At 41.8% G+C, this 21,424-nt stretch overlaps 1 protein-coding gene across 1 annotated transcript in view; it reads right to left on the bottom strand.

Moving 5' to 3' along the window:
• The window catches only part of MYH15 (myosin heavy chain 15), a 60,973-nt gene that overhangs the window by 18,140 nt on the left and 21,409 nt on the right, over positions 1-21,424 (bottom strand). Inside the window, exons 17-32 of the mRNA XM_073306318.1 lie at positions 18,610-18,742; positions 16,870-16,937; positions 12,928-13,015; positions 12,574-12,691; positions 12,156-12,279; positions 10,848-10,984; positions 10,203-10,458; positions 9,250-9,492; positions 8,425-8,601; positions 7,360-7,505; positions 6,500-6,590; positions 4,783-5,172; positions 3,489-3,615; positions 2,192-2,310; positions 1,319-1,515; positions 166-515 (exon numbers count right to left, since the gene is read on the bottom strand). Of these exons, the coding sequence (XP_073162419.1) occupies positions 166-515; positions 1,319-1,515; positions 2,192-2,310; positions 3,489-3,615; positions 4,783-5,172; positions 6,500-6,590; positions 7,360-7,505; positions 8,425-8,601; positions 9,250-9,492; positions 10,203-10,458; positions 10,848-10,984; positions 12,156-12,279; positions 12,574-12,691; positions 12,928-13,015; positions 16,870-16,937; positions 18,610-18,742 (2,764 nt within the window). The remainder of the gene's footprint in view (positions 1-165; positions 516-1,318; positions 1,516-2,191; positions 2,311-3,488; positions 3,616-4,782; positions 5,173-6,499; positions 6,591-7,359; positions 7,506-8,424; positions 8,602-9,249; positions 9,493-10,202; positions 10,459-10,847; positions 10,985-12,155; positions 12,280-12,573; positions 12,692-12,927; positions 13,016-16,869; positions 16,938-18,609; positions 18,743-21,424) is intronic.

Below are 21,424 nucleotides of genomic sequence, written 5' to 3'. Positions count from 1 at the left end.
CTGGATGTAGAGAAGGAAAATAGAACAGATTTCAGTGACAGAGGGAACATCCACTGCTCCAGTGCAGTAGTGAGACTAATTTTATCCCACTTCTACAGGGGCACCACATCTCAAGACAACCAGGTTCTCTCTTAACTACTGCTGAGCCTGTTATGCATGGCCTACCTTGGAGGTTCTTGTTTTCCCTTTTCACTGTCTCCAGATTGTCCAGAGTTTCTTCGTAGGCATTCTTCAGTTTAAACAGCTCTGTGCTCAGGCTACGGGCTTCCTTCTGGGAAGCTTCAAGCTCTGCTTGCGTCTCCTCGTACTTCTGCTTCCAGTCACTGATGAGCTTGTCAAAATTGCGCTGCTTCTTGTCCAGGGCTGCCGCTGCCGAGTTAGCCCTTTCTAAGTCAATCATGATGTCCTCCAGCTCGTTCTGCAGCCTGTGCTTTGTCTTCTCCAGGGAAGAGCACTTGGCATTGGCTGCCTCAATTGCTTCCTCAGCTTCCTGTAGGCGAGCCGCTAGCTTTTTTCTAACATGGGGAAAAATGGGGCAGAGCAGTAAGACAACCATGAACAGGCCTGATTAGGCCTCAGCTGGAGTACTGTGTCCAGTTCTGGGTGCCAAATTTCAGGGAAGATGTGGACAAATTAGAGAAAGTCCAGAGGAGAGCAACAAACATGATTAAAGATCTAGAAAACATGACCTATGAGGAAAGATTGAAGAGGTCTGTTTAGTCTGGAGAAAGAGAAGACTGAGGGGGGACATCATAACAGTTTTCAAGTACATAAAAGGTTGTTACAGGAGGGGGGAGAAAAATTGTTGTTCTTAACTGCTAAGGATAGGACAGCAAGCAATGGGCTTAAATTGAAGCAAGGGAGGTTTAGGTTGAACATTAGGAAAAACTTCCTAACTGTCAGAGTTGTTAAGCACTGGAATAAATTTTGCTTAGGGAGGTTGTGGAATCTCTGTCACTGGAGATTTTTAAGATCGGCTCAGACAAACACCCGTCAGGGATGGTCTAGATAATACTTAGACCTGTCTTGAGTGTAGGGGACTGGACTAGATGACCTCTCAAGGTCCCTTCCGGTTCTACGATTCTATGAATAGCTCCCAAACAAGTTATCAAGTAAGTGTGGCTCCTGATTAATGGCAAGAGCCACTTGGAGATGGCAAACACAACACAGACAGAGCGTACATTCATCTGACAGTGTGGAAACTACTAGCACTGTAATCCTCTTATTCTGTATATTTCAGTGTGGTTAAAAAATGCTATGGAGTGTAGTTCTCCCAGTGGAGTACAGGAAGAAGGCAACAATAATAGAAACCACTTACTTGGCTTCTTCTAGCTCCTCAGTTCTTTGAATGGCATCAGTTTCATATTTAGTCCTCCACTGTGCCACTTCTGCATTTCCCTTGGACAGAGCCCGCTGCAGCTCTGCCTTGGCTTCTTGCTCCTCTTCAAACTGCTCCCGCAGAAGATCGCAGTCGTGCCTTGCAGCTTGCAGTGCATGAGCAAGGGCGTTCTTGGACTGCAGGATTAATAGGTTACATCGTTATAGTCAAGGATGGCAAACCAGTCTGGGACACAATAAGCCCCAACCAACAGGTCCCCAACAATCCAAACTGAGCCTTTCTAGGTTACAAAAAGTTCAGTTCCTTTTCCTCTTTGTCTCCGAGTGTCTGGCTACAGCTGAGGGGAGGGGAAGAGAACAAGAAAGGACATTCTCAAGGTATTTCTGGTCCAAATGGAAGTAAGAAACACCCTAAATGCCACGAGAAAGCCCGTTTCCCGTGTCATGTCCAGCCCAGCATTGAGACCAAACATGTTCTAATTCATTCGCATAAGCATCCAAACATTCAAATGAAAATTCTAAGATTTATCAAACACTTTTTACTGCTTGGAGCCCCTGTTAGAATGATTCTTTCTAGAAAGAGAGAGTATAACTAACTCCTCTTCCTTACCTCTCTGACTTGTCCTGGTCAGATGCAGAAATTCCTATTAGTACTGCCATCAGAATGTTTAGGCTCAAATGTCTGGTTTTAGTTTTCCTCCTCGTTAAAAGTAAACAAATCCATTCCCATTCATCTCAGTCAACAAGCATTCCAGCCATCTCACCCTTTTTTTTTTTAAACTATAGCTAGTGAAATGTATCATTGTCAAAAGCTGACACATAAGCAAATGGGGTGAAAGAGCCAAAGCATTACCTTTGTTTCCTCTTCCAGCCGTCTTCTAAGTTCTTCAATCTGCTGAGTGAATGACGTCTTCCCTCTGGAAAGCTGACTTATCAGTGACTCTTTTTCTTCTAGCTGCCTTGCAAATTCACCTGCCATGGGATTTTAACCAAGCAAGATTGGAACATTAGTTGCTTGCTATCCCACTGGGCCAAATTCAAGGTTTAGTTACAACCCTCCAAAGAGAAACCCCACCCTTCCCCAGTGAATATGGCTGATCTCTTGTTAAGAAAAGCATCTGAGTCAGCCTTCTCAGATATATGCGAGGTTTCTTTTAGTTTATTTACACATGGCATGTACAGTGGTACATTAATTTTAGTTGGACTCTTGCATCATTCACTGAAGTAGACATACACTAGCTTCCATGTGCAATTACTGTTTTTTTCCTTCATACTTTTTATTACTGTACATTGTACTTCTATAGACCTTTTCCCCAATGTTGCAAAGCAGTTTAGAAATATCAACTTCACAACTCCTACGAGGCAGGTCAGGAGAATACATGGGAACACATTAGCCACCACGTGAATACAGCCAGTGTGGAGATGGTATGCAGCAGCCATTTAACAGTGCACAGCAATGCTGCACACTAGTTTAGGACAGGAAATGAAAAACATAACACCCAAGTGAAAATACATAGGAATGTTGGTTAACAAAACAGTGATCAGAGTTGGAATTTGGTCAAGATGCAGAGATTAAAACTCTGACTCTGGCAAAAAGTGGCATAGGATCGTGAATTATCACTAATAAAACGCTGGTTTCATGTCTCACTGCAAAGAATGCCTGTCCAGAAGCACAATGCCCTAACACCATGTTGGGGCATAGCACACTCACAAACAATAATGCCGCCTACGTGAGGTGTTCCTTGTTCAGGGTCTTCACAGCTGAACCTTGCTCAGCATTGCCCTGTTTAGCTGAGATGATATGATGGCAGCATGGCTCAAGGGTAGCCTTAGGGTAAGCTTATTCTTTTAAAAAAGCCAGGTGTATTTGAGTGAGCTTCTACTTGCACACATAGGTGTCACTACTAAATGAGACCTGTGAAAGGCAGGGGGGATGCTCTTTGATTAAAAAAAGATCCATCTGGACTTGTTTATAACCCAGATGAAAGGATGTGAGGCAAGGCTCACCTGTGGTACCACACAGGTAGTATCTAACTAGGTGTTTACTCTTCACTCAGCTACCTGTATGCAACAGAATTCCAATTCCCTGCAGGGTCTAGCACATTCCTGCAATGAACTCAAAGAAGCTCACTGATGCTGCATATGCCTACCATTCTCAGTTTGCAGCTTTCCTTTTTGGGTGGTGAGGTCATTCATTAAGCGAGTCATTTCATCCAGTTTAGTCTTTGTCTCATTGAGGTTGTCTTCATATGTGCGACAAAGTTTTTCTGCATTCGACTAATGGAATTGAGAGAAAAGATACACAAAGCTGCAAACTTCCCAGCCCAGGTACATAACTATCTGCTTTACCCTACAATACAAGCCTTCACAATAAAAACACTAATGATATTTTCACCCCAGACAAGTAGAATTTTGGAAGGCAGAAGTTAAATCTTCTGTTCAATGAGCTTTGGAGTGAGAAGACTTGCATTGCATTTTGTTAATATTATACTTATAAGCAAGGAGTTTACTTAGTAAGATTTTTATGCTGTTTGCCAGTTTTATACATTCTGCCTCCGGTTTTCTTCAATAAAAGTTTGCCTGAGTAAAACTTGAATAATGACTTTAGGATTTAGCTCAGATTTTAAGGTGACCCAGAAGAAATGATCTCCCCATAGACTTTTTAAAAAATTAAACTCTTAAAAATAAAGTTAGTGCAAGGTGGTGATGCAAGAGGGCAGAAAAATAGTTATTTTCTTTAATGGGAGCCTTGGATTCTGAATGGAAATAATGCAGTAGTAAGCTCCTGCAATGATTTCAAAAGGTATCATATGCACAGGTGAAAGTTTCTTCAAACGTCTTCTGAATTGCTGGATGGGATTAACCACCCAGAAGACTACACCCACAATTTATCTACCCACAGAAACAGTCCAGGCAATGGCTGTGTAAGCTACCTCCCCCCTCCACACTTCCCTGCTGAGACTCAAACCAGTGATCCAGAGGGACTTCTTTGTGAGGCGGAGGAATAGTTCAGTCTCCATCACCCCCCAGCTCTTGGGTGCTCTTCAGAGAATGCTAAGAGGGACCCCTTATCACAGTACTACTTTGTGAGATAAGGGCCTATGACTGGTAAGGCCTGAGCTGCAGGACAAACTCATTTCAAATAAGCCACACAATAGCTATCAGAAGGTCGTCACCAGCCTGGGATGGAGTGAAACAAATGACCTAGATGTGAAAGCCTCCAAACCCTTTCTGCAAAAAGAACAGGAGGACTTGTAGCACCTTAGAGACTAACAAATTTATTTGAGCATAAGCTTTCGTGAGCTACAGCTCACTTCATTGGATGCAACTTTGAGACAAACCCTTTCTATTGCTCTCATAAATCACCCAACCCCCCTCTGCCTCTCTGGAAACTTTAAAACGAGCCCCTGTTTGCGTGTTTGTGTACAGTCTCAGAAGCCCTACTTTTCCTTTGACCATCTGCTCCATGTTGGATGACAGGTCGTCCACCTCCAGCTTCAGCTCGCTCTTCTCTTTCTCTAGTTTCTGCTTGACACGCTGCAGGTTGTCCACTTGCTCCCCCAGCTCCGCCATGCTGTCTGCATGCTTCTTCCTCAGGGTGGCAGCTGTCGCCTCATAGTGCAGCGTGGCCTCCTCGAGGTCCCGCCGCAGCTTCAGGAACTCAGCCTCCCGCTTCTTGTTCATCTCCAGCTGCGCTGCAGTGGCTCCTCCAGCCTCTTCCAGCCGCTCACTCAGCTCCTCCAGCTCTCGAGCCAGATCCGATCTTTGCTTTTCCACCTTGGCTCGGGCAGCTCTTTCTGCTTCCAGCTCCTCTTCTAGCTCCTCTATACGAGCCTACAAGGCAAAGACACACATGCACGTAACACCCTTCACCTTCATAGCAATTGCCATAGGAGCTCAAAGCACTTCATAAATAATGACCCTTCACAACAGCTCCATGTTATATGTACTGCAATTTATAAATAGCAAAACCAGGCCATAGCAGTGTTGGAGCTGGAATAGGACTTAGCATTGTATCTCCTACTAAAACCACTCAGTGCTTTCTCTACAAACTTTAGTCCAAAGTCTGCAGACCAGGAATATAAGAAAAGCAATTTATTTGGAAGTGGAACGGAAGAGTATCTCTTCCCCTCCCAATCACTGTTCAAGAAAACTGTAAGAGGCTCTTTCCGGTTATTGTAATAGTCATTGTGTAGCAAGTACTCTTCAACCTCTGCCTGGGATGTGAGAGACTGAGGAGTGCCTGGGTAATGAGCAGGCCTCATGACCTCTTTCTTCAACTCCCTCTCTCACCTCTGAACTGGGACAATCAGAGCTATTCAGTCACAAATTTTTCCCTGGGAAGGAGCCAATGCATACTTAGTGCAGCATCTTGTAAACTCCAGAGAAGCACAGGAAACAACCTTGGCAGATACAGAACGCAGGAGAGTAATGGAGCTTCCATAGATCAGCAGCATTTATTCTGGAATGGACTCTGGGTTTTATGTCTTAGTGATCATTAGTGACAAATTCTAGCTATATCACATATCACTGCAGTTTGTATCTCTCCTTTCCTTTATGACACAGTGTGTCATTTCATGAACATGCAGGGCTGTGACAGCCTGTAACTCAAGATCTGTGAGCCAGATTCATAGTCTAATTCTTCAGTTTGCACCAGTGGAATCCAGGCTTTGAGCCTTCTGATGCCCAATTTCCCTTTTTATGTTCTCCTGCTCCCACTCTCATGTAGATTTCCTTCTCAATCTCCCTCCTTATTGCCTTTCCTGAACCCCCATGTCATTAGTTAACCCGGGGTCCCTCTAGTTAAGCCTGGGCTTCTCTGTCCCCTGTGCTTGAGGGTGGCCTCCCAAAATTGCTTCTTCTTCGTCAAACTAGCCTCAGGCTCCTTCTCCTTGCTCCAGGCTTGGGGATGGTCTTCTAAGCATAAATTCTTCTCAGATGGCTCAGTCTCCTTTATTACGGTCCATGCTTCAGAGTAGTCTGCCACAGCATTTGTGCTTCAGGCCTACCAGCTCACCCTCTTCCTTCTCTGTGCCATGTATCCAGGGCAGAAACATCTGAGATCACACCACTTCCTCTCTCTTCCCCTCACTCTCCATGCTTCTCTATCCCCCGCCAGGGTTCATTCCTGACACAGAAGAAGTGAAGACAAAAAAATTACCTGCAACTCCTTGATCTTCTTCTGGAGTTGCATCACTATGGTTTGTTCATCCTCAAGCTTGGAGTTCAGCTGACTTATTTCAAATTCTTTCCTGTCAAGGAAAATAAAGTTCTGCAGTGATAGATTTACCCTACCAGCTGAAGCAAAGATTTTTCTAAAGCAAATTTTTATAGTCTGCTTATAAAGACCTGGGAATAAAAGTGCTGACTCAGTCAGAGCTGAAATGGGAAGAATGCTGCTGTTGTAATATCACTAAAACTCCCAAACTCACCACCACTGGTTTGGAAAAAATACAGTCTTCTATCAGAACAGTATTGTCCAAGCTAAGACCGTCCAGACACTCATATGTTGTGCTACTATATGTAAAGTGTCCTTACCTTGTACAATATCAGTGCTGGCTGGACTTCTGATATTATGAATAACTATAGGTGAGAACTTCTTACCTCTGTTATTTGCAAAAGGTCACACAGAAATAAAATTGCTTGTCAAACTCAGTGGATAGGTACATTTAACAGAGCTGAGGTCTTACAACTGTACTGTTAGCAGATTCGATGGGATAGACACCTTTTTTAGATTTCTGTAAGCCTTTTTCTCTGGTCAGCTAAAGGGCTCACAAATATTCATCTTATGCATATGAAGATGGGGATCAATCAAATCTCATGCTTCAGGGTACATGCTGCAGGCACCAGGAAGGAATTCTCTTATCCCTATTCAGCACTGGACAATATTCTTGAGTCACCTTCCTCTGAACTGGCATTCAGTGTCTGCCACTGTAGCAGGCAGGATTCTGGGGTTAATGGGCCTGGAATGGCAAATCCCAGGTTCCTGTATTATTCTGTACAATACAAACAGTATCTTACTTCTTCAACTTTTCATCCAACTGCAGCTTATCATTTTCCAAATCCATGAGACTCTCCTGGGTCAGCTTCAAGTCCCCTTCCAGTTTCCGTTTGACCCTTTCCAGGTCCATCCTTATTTTCTTCTCTTGTTCTAGTGAGCCCTCAAGCTATGGGAATGAGAAACCAGTCGTTAAACATAAGGTCCAGTTTTGTGCTACACTCTAATGAACGCTGAAGCAGAAGAGTTAAAGTACCAGTATCCTGTTTTCCATTTTTTCTTTCTAGCTGCCATCAGCCCAGTCAAGAACACAAACTGGGATTAATATGATGTAAGGGCCACTCCATGCTTCCTGTTTGTGCAGGCATTACTGCCCTTTCTCTCCAAGACAGCTCTGTTGGATTACAGGTTAATTACACTGCAAATACAAACCAAACGGATTTTCTCTTGTTATTGTTATGTAACACACACACTTCCTGGGTGTGGTGTTCTGTCCCATCTAGTGGCACCGAGACCACTTAGAGAGAAAGAGATTTATCAGTTGGCTTTTGGCTCATGCACTAAGCTCCAGAGGTCCCAGGTTTGATACTGCCTGCCCATGACCGGGGTCTGTCAGCATTACAAGTGGGGGGCTCGTCTGGGATTTCAACTGGGAAGTCCTCTGAAGCTTGGGATGCACTGCCTCAGCTAGGGGAAGTGTGTAACCCACACACCTTCTGGGTGTGGTGTTCTGTCCCATCTAGTGGCACCGAGACCACTTAAAGAGAGAAAAAATGAGTCTGCTCTAGAGCCTTAGCTAATAGCCAGCTTGTTTTTAGCTCATGCTGTAGAGACTCATGCACTAAGCTCCAGAGGTCCCAGGTTCAATCCCACCCACTGACGAGCGGGGTCTGTCGGCGTTACAGTTGTACTTTATAAAAGGTTAACTGTAGAGGAAAATAATACACCCTCCCCCTTGTGGTTTGCACTTTTACATCCAAGTTAGTCTAGTTCATTTACAAAAGAACAGAAAATGTTTCCCAGCTTCCCAAAAGCCATAAGCAATGGAGAAATAAGTATTATGTAAATGAAGAGAAGGACAAACTCACATCATCTACTTGCTGTTCTAGTTTCAGTTTAGTTTTGCTCAGTGTGTTGACCTTGTCTTCCTCTGCCTGTAGGTCATCCAGAGCTTGCTGGTGAGCTTCCTGCAAAGATTTCTTCTCTTTAGTAAGTTTGCTAATGGTCTCATCCAGAGATGCCATTTCTTCTGTCAGATTTTTGACCTGTGTGGTAGAAGAAATGCAATAGCAGTGACAGATGTGCTTGTAAGTAATTTCAGCCGAGGATTATTGTAACCTGGCCTGAGGGAACTGCCTAGACCGTACTCATATTGGAGAATTAGAAAGTAGTTTATACTAAATCAGTTGGAGATGGATATTTTGGAAAAGCAGTTAACCTGGCTATTAGGATGATACAGTGAAGGGGGAGTTCATTTAATTCTGGGTTCTCAGCTGACACTGCCAATTAATGCCCGTTCTTGCAGTGGCTTTGTTATGGGGACATCTGCTTTCCAACTCCACCAATTTTTTTTTCAGCATCACTGGGGAAGGTTATTTTTTTTGTTCTCTCTAGGGAAAAAGGAGAGGAGAAGTTTTCACTGTGCAAGAGAAAGAGTTTAAAGAACTCTGGTTAGTTACAAGCTGGTTATTTATTAGGGTAAAACCAGACACTATTCTCTGGTTTAGTAGCAGCAGAACTCACTTGGGAAACTGGAGATCCAGGCTCAACCTCAACTGTGTATATATTCTGATCTTGCAGGGTGGCCTTTACTATACATGCCTTTCAATTAGCAGAACAACATCTCCTCCATAAAGTAGCCCACCCTATGTATAAATTCTCTGTGGAGATGTATGGCCAAGTTCTAATGGTACCTTATTTTCAGTAGCATGTTTTTCTTTCTCTACTTTTGCCAGTGTTATTTCAAGGTCATCAATGTCTTTCTTCAATTCAGAGCACTCATCTTCCAGTTTTCTCTTCTTGGAGGTCAGCTCAGAGTTCATCTCCTCTTCATCCTCCACCCGCTCTGTCAGTTCTTTGACTTTTGCCTCCATCTGGATCTTGGATTTAATCAGCATGTCGCATCGTTCTTCTGCATCTGCCAGTGTGTCTTGCTCCTGGCATAATATAGAAAAGATGACAACAATGCCTGGGAGTTACCAACTTAATTATTTGCATTTATTCCCCACTCATTTAGTTCTCACAGAACCCAGACAAATACACGTTAGTACAGCAGATCACAAGTGTGTAGCAGAACAGCTCTGGAAATGTTTCAGAGTAACAGCCGTGTTAGTCTGTATTTGCAAAAAGAAAAGGAGTACTTGTGGCACCTTAGAGACTAACCAATTTATTTGAGCATAAGCTTTCGTGAGCTACAGCTCCATCCGATGAAGTGAGCTGTAGCTCACGAAAGCTCTGGAAATAAGGTTAATATGGGCTAACTCTGGGTCTACTCCTTCTCTCATTTGATGTCAAAGACAAAACTCCTGATAAATTCAGTGGAAGCAGGATGGAGCCTTTAACGTTGGGCATGCCCACTCATGCATGCAATCTGATTAAATATAATTCACAATATTAATTAGGACATTAATATTTCCTTGAACACCAGAATTTTTGCATTGGCAAACCATCAGCTTGCGCTCTCAAACATGTGAATTTATATCCATTGTAAATTTAACCTAATTTCCTAGCCAGAGCAGCTACATAATTTAAAACTGCTTGTGTAAATACCTAAAGCCAAGTCCCCTTTGACTGCTTGGTTTGCAAGATGTCATGTCTGAAAGAACATTAAATAAAACACGAACCAAAAATAGCTTTGCCTACTCACTGCCTGCAGCTGAAGGAGCAAGTCATTCTTCTCCTGAACCAGAGACACTTGCTTTTCTTCCAGTTCCTTCCTCCTGGCTTCAGATTTTTCCAAGGCCTCCTTCAGCTTCAAGAATTCCTCTTTCATATTGGCCATTTCCTTTTCAGTTTCTGCGGACTTCAGAAGGGGCTTGATCTTGAAGAAAAGCTTCATCCAGGGCCAGTTCTTCACAGCCATGAAAGCTCGAATGTTCCACTGGATCACGAGAAGGGCATCCCTGGTTTATAAAAATTAAAAAAAAAACAAAGTAAACCCAGCCTGCATTGAGGGAGCTATATACATTCTTTGAGCTTGTCCTCAGATCAGTCGTACTTTTGTGCTCTGAACAGCATTAGGAACTTGTGCTAACACAGGCAAAACATTTGATTATGGCTGGACTGCCAGAGACACTGAGCATCTACAACTGACTGATTTTAGTTGAAATTGTGGGTGATCAATATGGAACTACTGTTGTTGTAAATCTATATTAAAACTACTCTGTGTAATCCTTCATTTATGTCTAGCTAGAGACTTAAGTACTACTGTAAGGGCTCTATTTAGTCATCAAGTGAGACAGGAGTGGTTTCATCCCCCAGACTGAAGGGAATAATCCAAGATTGCCTGTACCTTCGCTCCACTATTTTTTGGAACTCAATACGCATCAGTTTGCCTCGTACTCTTGCTTGGATCATTGTTAGGATCTTGGATAGTCGCTGATCCCTCATTTCTTCCAGATGGCCCAGGAGACCAGCCTTAAAGAATACCTAAAATATAGGCAGATGTCATTTAGGAACAAGCTCAGAATAATCCCATCTTCACGAAACATGGAGCAATGTGAGTCCATTTTTATTGTAACAGCAGTGGTCAAGGGAAGACTGGTAACAGAAGCAGAGTGATGGCTAGGTAATAGAAAAGTCTGTGTCAGGGGATTGTGTTATAACATTATAGTGACCCAATCACAGTACGCATCATAGTTTGATCTCACCTTTTTCAAATGTGCCAACCTCATGTAATAACCATGCTACTAATCGGTGTTAGACCCCGGGAATGTTTTTAACGTTTTTACTTGGGCGCACAAAATAGGAACCAAACTGTTGTGGTATCATTGTTAGTCTCCTGAGCCTTTTCAAGCTAGAAAATCAACCACCCCTTGGTAAAAATGGGTGCGTCTGAACTGCTGCTAGTATCCATTTCACTGCCAGTGTAGACAGGACCGAGTTGTGTTTAGCACCATTTCACAAACTGTAATCAAGACTTGCTCTGTGTAAATAAGACAGCTGAAATGGTGCTGATCATGGTTTGGTCCTGTCTACACTGGCAGTTAAAGCGTTAGCAGCATTGGTTCAGCTACACCTGTTGTTGGTAGCATTATTCCTGTAGAAAACAGTATGCAGTGCTTGAGCCACCTCTGTTGGCTTATAAAGCAGAACTCCTCTGTTTTATTTTTTGTACTGGTACCTTAAGATTAGAATTACTTGTGCTGCTAGGTCTCTCGTTTTAATCGCACTCAGGTTCTAGTAACCATAACCACTGACAGCTGCGTGGTGATTTACGTGCAAAAAGATTTTAGTATCATCCAGGAATTAGATGGACTAACAAGTGTCCCCACAATGCCACCACAGACCAACTGCACTACTCCATCCATCTTACAATGAATATATACTGCCATTAGAAAGCACGTTTAAAATGGTTGCATCAATATATAGACTACTTCCTGATGGAAATGTCAATATTTATGACAGGAATTTACAGCTGGGTTTTTCTATTTTATTAAGCAGTGCCTTTGTTTATTCTCTGTTTTCAAATGTGGGCTTTGCTATGGTCATATATCTCTGTATAAAACATTATCTTCAGCAACATTTAGATCTAGATCTGAACCCTGCAACTCTGAAATCTTTGCTTTCAAAAAGGAATTACATGCTCTTTTCTGGTTACCTTTGTGTGTCCAAAACGATACTGGGTTTGGTCAATATCTAAAGAACTGAGCAGTTTTTCAGAAGCTTTTCTGCTGTCCACAAACTTATCTTCTGGAATGGCAGCTGGATTCAGAATACGGTACCTGTTAACAACAGGTGAAGAATGAGTAAAGGGGACCAGGATGCTGGGCCAGAGTCTGCTCCCATTAAACTGTAATAAGTGTGGTATAACCGCAGTGGAACTACTTCAGATTAAAACCAAGGGGAGAATACTGCCCTCCAATTCCAGGCGTTTTGAACTGAAAATTAACCTGAGGAAAACAAAGAGGGGAGAAAGTACCCCGGCTCATTTTTATAGAGAAGGCTACGGTAATTCTGACTGGAATTGGATCATGAGAAGAAACATGACCTGTGTCTGGGACTGGTCTCTGTGTTACCTTTGTTTAAAGTCAGCGTAAAGCACTCTGTTTGGAAATCCCTTACGGCAAATACGGATTCCTTCCAGGACACCGTTACAGCGAAGCTGGTGGAGGACAAGGTAAGCATCCATTGCACCTTAAAAAAATTCAAGAACTTAATTAAAATCAGATCGTTCCATGAGGATTTAACCCTCATTTTGCTCAGTAGGTGAGAAGAGTTGGGAGTAATGTCTCGAAACGACAGCTAGCATTGGAGGAAGAGTACAATCAAATTGCTTTTAAGTGTGGGCTGATGACTTAGAAATGGCTTCTGGGATAAAAACAACAGGATTAAAATGCAGATAGAACAACAAATTGCTGGATTTTCCATACCTGGAGTTTTAGTTTCATTGGGGATAATACAGCGCACAAAGTGAGGAGCTGTAGATCTCAGGTTAGTCATCAGTTTATTTAAATTTTCCTAAAAAGGGTATAATAAAAAACAGAATTAGCTAAATCATTAGAACTTAATATTGTACTAAATGTATATGTGAGCAGCAATGCTATAAAATATATATTGTCTAATAAGCAGAAAATAAGGCAGATGTACAGGTGGATATTAGCACCAACCCTGCAGACTATTCAGAGTGAATACTCTGCATATGTCAGTGCAATCATGTCTTCATAATGACTGTGTTGGGGGAGATTCTCAAAGGCACAATGGGCATTTAGGTGCCCACCTAAAGAGAGCTTGGCTGCAGGGGGATAAGTCTGAGTGACTATAACAATTAGAAAGTCACCAAGTTGCCAAGGAAGGTAATTGACAGAATAAAGGAAAGCCAATACACCTCACCAACATAACCTAAACTTAGGTGACATTAAAAAGCCACAAGAATAAAAAATTGCAGACAGAAGTCCAGCAGCAGGATTTGGGCTACCCAGTTTATTACACCGAGTGCAACAAATATGATTACCTGCCTCATGGGAAGGTGGCATATGTGTCGTGGTGTACAAGCAATCCAGGGCCCTCAGAGACAGAGTATGGGCTCTGGAGACCAGAGTGGCTGAACTGGCGGAGCTAAAGGAGACAGAGGTACATGAGGAGACTTTCAGGGACATAGAGCGGTCCCACCTCCTGTCCAACAGCCCTTGTGCTGCTAAGGAGGATGAAAGTCCCGGGGCAGGAACCAACAAGCTGGAGTAGATGGAAATGTGCCCATAGTTGGGACCCACCTTCTAGATGATGTCCTGATATTCTCTTGCACCTAGGGGATATCCCTCTGGAGGAAAAGACCCCCGTTATTAGGAAGAGACAGACAATACTACTGGAGGATTTGATTATTAGAAATATAGATAGCTGGGGGTGTGATGCGTGGGAGAACCGCATGGTGAATTGCCTACTAGGTGCAAAGGTAGCGGATCTCACAAAACGTACAGACAGACTTATGTGCAGTGTTGGGGAGGAGCCAGTGGTTGTGGTACCTGTACATACCAATGACATAGGGAAAGGTAGGAGAGAGTCCTGGAGGCCAAATTTAGTCCGCTAGGTGTAAAACTAAAGTCCAGGACCTCCATTGTAGCACTCCCTGAAATGTTTCCAGTTCCATGGGCCAGGCCAGAAAGACAGGCAGAACTGCAGGGTTTCAATGCATGAATGAGATGATGGAGTAGGGAGGAGAGATTTAAGTGTATTAGGAATTGGGGAACCGTTTGGAGAAGGAATGGCATATACAGGAGGGAATGGGCTCCACCTAAATCAAAATGGAAACAGACTGCTGGCACATAAAGTCAAAAAGGTTGTAGGGCATTTTTTAACTAAAGGCTGGGGAAGACCAAGAGGGGTGGAGGAGCACATGGTTTGGGCAGAGATGTCCCTTAGGGATGAATTTATTAAAGGGGGAACTCTATATCCTAGTAAAGAGGATAGCAAAGAAGTTGATATAGTACAGGTAGGAGATAGTCAAATGAACAGGCAAATGAAACAGAGTCCCAATTAAATATAATACATGAAGGCAAACAACGGAATATTGACAAAATGTACGAGTGCTCATATACAAATGCTAGAAGTCTGAATGCTAAGATGGGTGAACTAGAGTGCTTGACATTAAATGAGGATATAAGAGGCATCACAGAAACTTGGTGGAATGAAGATAATCCATGGGATACAGTTATACCAAAGTATAAAATACATAGGAATGACAGAGTAGGAGTGGGTAGTGCTAGTGGGGGAGTGGCATTAGATGTTAAAAGAAGCATGGAGTCAAACCAAGTAAAAATCTTACACGAAACAATACTACAGAAACTCTATGGATAGAAATTCCATGCTTGATTAACCAGAGTATAACAGGAGGAATGTACGACCAACCACCTGACAAGGATGATGACAGTGTTTGGGAAATGTTAAGGGAGGCTAGAGAAGCTACAAAAGCAGAAATAACGGGTGATTTAAACTATCCTCGCATTAGCTGGGTAAATGTCACCTCAAGATGTGATACAGAGATACAATTTCTAGTCACCTTAAATGACTGCTTCTTGGAGCAGCTAGTCCTGGAACCCACAAAGGAAGAGGCAGTCCTTCATTTAGTCTTAAGTTCAGCATGGGATCTGGTCCAAGAGGTAACTGTAGCTGAACTGCTTGGTAATAGTGACCATAATGTAATTAAATTTAACATTCTTGTGTGGGGATACCATCAAACTGTCCCTTCACCTACTGTAACATTTAAGAGTAACAGCCGTGTTAGTCTGTATTTGCAAAAAGAAAAGGAGTACTTGTGGCACCTTAGAGACTAACCAATTTATTTGAGCATAAGCTTTCGTGAGCTACAGCTCACTTCGTCGGATGCATACCATGGAAACTGCAGAAGACATTATATACACACAGAGCCCATGAAACAATACCCCCTCCCACCCCACTGTCCTGCTGGTAATAGCTTATCTAAAGTGATCATCAAGTTGGGCCATTTCCAGCACAAATCCAGGTTTTCTCACCCTCCGCCCCCCACACACAAACTCACTCTCCTGCTGGTAATAGCCCATCCAAAGTGATAAGTTTCTATCCAACAGAGGCAACTAATAGAGGATATGTTGGAGGTCTATAAAATCATGAATGGAATGGAAAAAGTGCATAGAGAAGTATTATTTACCCTTTCCCACAATCCAAAAAACAGGGGTCACCCAAAGAAATTGATAGGCAGCAGGTTTAATACAAACAAAGTGAAGTACTTTTTCATACAACAGACAATTAACCTGTGGAACTCATTGCCATGGGATGTTGTGATGGCCAAAGCATAACTGAGTTAAAAAAAAAAGAACTGGATAAATTAATGGAGGAGAGGTTCATTAGTGGCTATTAGCCAATATAGTCAGGGATGTAATCCCATACCTGGGGTAATCCAAAGCCTCCACTGCCAGAAGACAGAGTACTAGGCTAGATGGAACATTGGTCTGACCCAGTATGGCAGTCCTTATGTTCTTAACTCCAAGAGAAAGTCAATGAAATTGGGCATCTTGCTGCCCTTTGTGAGTTCTTATCAATTATCAAGCTGCAGTCTGTGGAAATTTGCTTCAGCTATCTTCACACTTCTTTCACCTTTGTCTACACTGGCCAAAATAGGACTCAGTTCACCACTGATTTCGCTCTACTGGCAGTAGCTCTAAGCAAGATTAGATGACATGGCAGGTCAAAACCACTCAAAGCTTGCTTACATTACAGCTTCCTCCATTGTTATCCCAGGTGGAGTTGCTCCAGTGGTGAATAACTGGTCCTATTTTTGCCAGTGAAGATATGGTCTTTCTGTCCACCTTCCACAAATAATACAAATGTATTTCAGTTTTAGTAGCATGGATGGTTGCAGAAAATGAGTTTTAAGCTCCAGTACTCACGTAAAGCAAATTTTACATTGGGTTTCCATGAACATTCTAACCATGGAGCCTGATTATAAGTAGTACACTCATCCAATCAGGGAATAGAAACAATGTCATGTGACCATCTCCATTTTCAAATGAGTATGAAACAATAACCAGAGAGTAAACAAAAATCAAAAAAGTTCAAAAATTGTGAATAGTCTGTTCAAAACGATTAAAAAAAACCAAATTTGTTCAATGAACATTGAATGAACAGAAGAAGAGAAATTAAACAAATAAATAATTTGTTAGGCATTAGTCACTTTTAGCCCTTATCAACACCTAAACCCAGACCCAAATTCAAACATTCAATTTCAGTTTGATTTGGTCTACTAAAGCACTTGTGGTTCTTCTTTTTGATTACAATGGAACCTCATAGTTGAAATTACACAGAAACATTATGAGCCATTTAAATAAAAAAATTAAAATTACTTTGTGTAGCGATGACACTGTTTGGAAGGAAGCTCCTTTCTTGCGTTTCTTTTCTGTACTGTGATCAACTAAAAAAATTAAAATAAATGAAACACATAAAGAACAGCTCAATCAAATGTAGTATTCAGGTAAGAAACAAAGTCAGTAAAAATATTTCCAGAAGTACAATGTAATTAATATTTGGAATCAAGGTAAAATTAAAGTCATGTGAGTCTCTTTGGTCCTCAAGTGTTGTAGAAAAGAAATCCAGTATTCTCACACTTTAAATATTATAAAGGATATAGTTCTGTGTTAGGCTTTTGGTGACTCGTGCTAAAGCACTCTCTTCCTTTCTGTGGTTTTCATCAGAAACCTTCATAAATTTACTGCATTATAGTTCCTCTACAGTTGTATATGGTGTTAACTATTCATTTCTGTAACCATGCCTCATAATAAGGGCATAAAAATGAATTTCTGACAAAATATTAAGTAGTTTGGGATTCATTTATTTTTATTTCATACAATCAGATATATCCAGAAAAACATCAGACGAAAGAAAATGACTAACCTGGTTACATAGCATGTGAACTGTAGAGAGTATATGGCCTGGAATTTGTCTCCTGAGAACAGCACAGCCATGTCAAGGAAAGTGAAAAGTACCATGTGTTTGATGTTATTCTCAAAAATACGTCTCTCCTGACAGTGACAGTGCCAAGAATGGCTATTTCTTTTGACTGGTACGGTTTGCAAGACAAGGTAGCACTCCTGGGACTGATGCTCTGTGGCAGATAGGCACTTAGCTACCTGCAACAGTTTGCTAGAGGCAGGCTTTTTGTTATTTTTATTCTGCTCCATCTCTAATCCACATTATGAAGTCTGCAGTTTCTAATTCTTTCATAAGGGATCTTATGATTCATGACAACTACATCTACATAAATGAGGTTCGTAATAAATAGGCTATAAGTGATTGTGACTTTAGGACACAACAGCTACGTCTCTGTAATGAGTGCCAGTCCTATTTCCTTAACATCAATTTTATGGAAGCTTGTGACTTGCCTTACCTCACATAAAACGGCTCAGTAAAAGAGAGAGAGTTTATTTCAGAACTACTAGAAGCCTCATGAAAACCTATTCTTGCAAGTTTTTCCTACCTAATTTTGCAGACTTTAGAGGTTTGGAGAAGCACTAGACAGGTATCATTCAGTTTGTCCATCACGAATCCAATAACATTTTGATCATATGAACTTTTCTTATCACAGCAAGTGCATTCTCCTAAATGTTAAGTGTCACTTTAGACACTGTTTGGAAGCTTTGTAATTCAGCTAGAGAGAGGGCCATAATTTGGAGACATGACCTGTTTTTGTTGATAAACAATCATTTATACATTTTTGTGTGCATCACTTGCACACACAAGTGAGACTTTGCACAGTTCAGTCCCCATTGGCATGCTCAAACTGAGTGCCAATATACATATAGGATATGCATGCAGAGATTCCAGCATTTGTGCACACAAAATAGTGTGCCAAAATTGCTCAAAGGAATACACATACAAAATGGCAGGCACTCAGACAAACAGGGATAAGGCTCCTTTTAAAATATTGTGGCACACTAGTATAGATGCCATGCCCATTTAATTAATGAGAAAATGCCTGATTTAATGTCAGTCAGTGGATGCCTATAGTATTCTTTTGTTTTTTAAATTCCTTTCCAAGCATGTGCCCTGGAAGCGAAGGAAAATCCTTGTAAGCTTATTCTACTTACCAGAGTCAGCACTGATGTAGTTTTCAAATAGGCTTCCCAGCAGTTTGTTGGCAGATTTTTGAAAAATGCCCACCACAGTTTCATTAAGTGGGTCTTTGTTTTTCTCAAGCCAGCCAATGATGTTATAGGGCACCTAAGAAAGAACCATGTGGTCCAAAATGTAAGAAAAATAAACCATGTCAAACACTTTCCCCAGTAGTCTATGTCTCACACTTTCTTCCTCACAAGCAGCTACAGTTCTTTACAGCTTGGTTTGAAATTAATGGCACAAGCTTTATCCTGTAAAACACTTCATAGGGAATCACTCTCATGAGCCATACCTGCCGTTTAGTCTCCAATTCTCTGCTTTCTGATCCCTGGCTCCCACTCCCAACAATTCCCCATCTGAATCCTCTATATCCCTTCCCAATCTTGCATTTCCCTCATCTTTCCTGGGTCTCAATGTGTTCTGTGGCCCCACAGGCCACTAGAAAGAGCCCCATGTGCCCCGGGTGGGTATATCTTGAACCATACCTTGAGAACGGCTAATAGAACAGACAAGTTATTATAGGCCTGTTAGTTTGACATCTGTAGTATGCAAGGTCTTGGAAAAAATTTTGAAGGAGAAGGTAGTTAAGGACTTTGAAGTCAATGGTAAATGGGACAAAATACAACATGGTTTTACAAAAGGTAGATCGTGCCAAACCAACCTGATCTCCTTCTTTGAGAGAGTAACAGATTTTTTAGATAAAGAAAATGCAGTGGATCTAATTTACTTAGATTTTAGTAAGGCGTTTGATACTGTGCCACATGGGGAATTATTAGTTAAATTGGATAAGATGGGCATCAATAGGAAAATTGAAAGGTGGATAGGGAATTGGTTAAAGGGGAGACTACAACGGGTCCTACTGAAAGGTGAACTGTCAAGTTGGAGGGAGGTTACCAGTGGAGTTCCTCAAGGATCAGTTTTGGGACCAATCTTATTTAATCTTTTTATTACTGACCTGGGCACAAAAAGTGGGAGTGTGCTAATAAAGTTTGCAGATGATACAAAGCTGGGAGGTATTGCTAATTTAGAGAAGGACAGGGATACCCTACAGGAGGATCTGGATGACCTTGTAAACTGGAGTAATAGGAATAGGATGAAATTTAATAGTGAGAAGTGTAAGGTCATGCATTTAGGGATTAATAACAAGAATTTTAGTTATAAGCTAGGGACGCATCAACTAGAAGTAACGGAGGAGGAAAAGGACCTTGGAGTATTGGTTGATCATAGGATGACTATGAGCTGCCAATGTGATATGGCTGTGAAAAAAGCTAATGTCGTCTTGGGATGCATCAGGAGAGGTATTTCCAGTAGGGATAAGGAGGTTTTAGTACCGTTATATAAGGCACTGGTGAGACCTCACCTGGAATACTGTGTGAAGTTCTGGTCTCCCATGTTTAAGAAGGATGAATTCAAACTGGAACAGGTACAGAGAAGGGCTACTAGGATGATCCGAGGAATGGAAAACTTGTCTTATGAAAGGAGACTCAGGGAGCTTGGCTTGTTTAGCCTAACTAAAAGAAGGTTGAGGGGAGATATGATTGCTCTCTATAAATATATCAGAGGGATAAATACCAGAGAGGGAGAGGAATTATTTAAACTCAGTACCAATGTGGACACAAGAACAAATGGATATAAACTGGCCACTAGGAAATTTAGATTAGAAATTAGACGAAGGTTTCTAACCATCAGAGGAGTGAAGTTTTGGAATAGCCTTCCGAGGGAAGTAGTGGGGGCAAAAGATCTATCTTGCTTTAAGATTAAACTCGATAAGTTTATGGAGGAGATGGTATGATGGGATAACATGGTTTTGGTAATTAAATATTCATGGTAAATAGGCCCAATGGCCTGTGATGGGTTTTTAGGTGGGGTAAGATCCAAGTTACCCGGGAAAGAATTTTCTGTAGTATCTGGCTGATGAATCTTGCCCATATGCTCAGGGTTTAGCTGATCGCCATATTTGGGGTCGGGAAGGAATTTTCCTCCAGGGCAGATTGGAAGGCCCTGGAGGTTTTTCGCCTTCCTCTGTAGCATGGGGCACGGGTCACTTGCTGGAGGATTCTCTGCTCCTTGAGGTCTTCAAACTACAATTTGAGGACTTCAATAGCACAGATATAGGTGTGAGGTCTTTTTTAGGAGTGGTGGGTGAAATTCTGTGGCCTGCATTGTGCAGGAGGTCAGACTAGATGATCATAATGGTCCCTTCTGACCTAAATATCTATGAATCTATAAGTTATGGTTTTATATTACAATAGGCCCTTTGCTATGCCACAGCTCTCTATTGGATTGTCTGATGTAAATCTCTTAACGGAAGTCTCTTAAAGATACAATTCCTGGCTCTGCCAATGGCCTACAGGGTGACGTTAAGCAACCCACAGCCACCCGTGCCTCAGTTTCCCCACCTGTAAAATGGGGATAATGATATTGACTCCTTTGTAAACTGCTTTGAGCTCTCCAGATGAAAAGTGCTATATTAAAGCTAGATATTAATTATATTATTATTAAATATACAAGTAGGTTAAAGTTCAATGGCACTCTGAATAGTGAGTCTAAAAGTGGCCTCATGGGGTGCCTACATTTTCTCAATGACTCCATATCAGATTTGCTGCATTTGAGGAAAAGATGCTTTTTCTTCTGCCATTTCTGCAAACTCAATTCAGAATGAGAAACCGGGTTCATTCTGATTCATGTATCACCTTCACCACCCATCCACAACAGATTCTGAAGTTAGACCTTAGAATAATCCGGTTGATTGTGCAAGGGGGAGAACGGAATTCATCCTACTTTTAG

This window comes from Lepidochelys kempii, chromosome 1 (assembly GCF_965140285.1).
Source record: "Lepidochelys kempii isolate rLepKem1 chromosome 1, rLepKem1.hap1, whole genome shotgun sequence".
NCBI lineage: Eukaryota > Metazoa > Chordata > Testudines > Cheloniidae > Lepidochelys > Lepidochelys kempii.
Note: the sequence above shows the minus strand (reverse complement) of the source record. Positions and strands in the feature narration are given on the sequence as shown.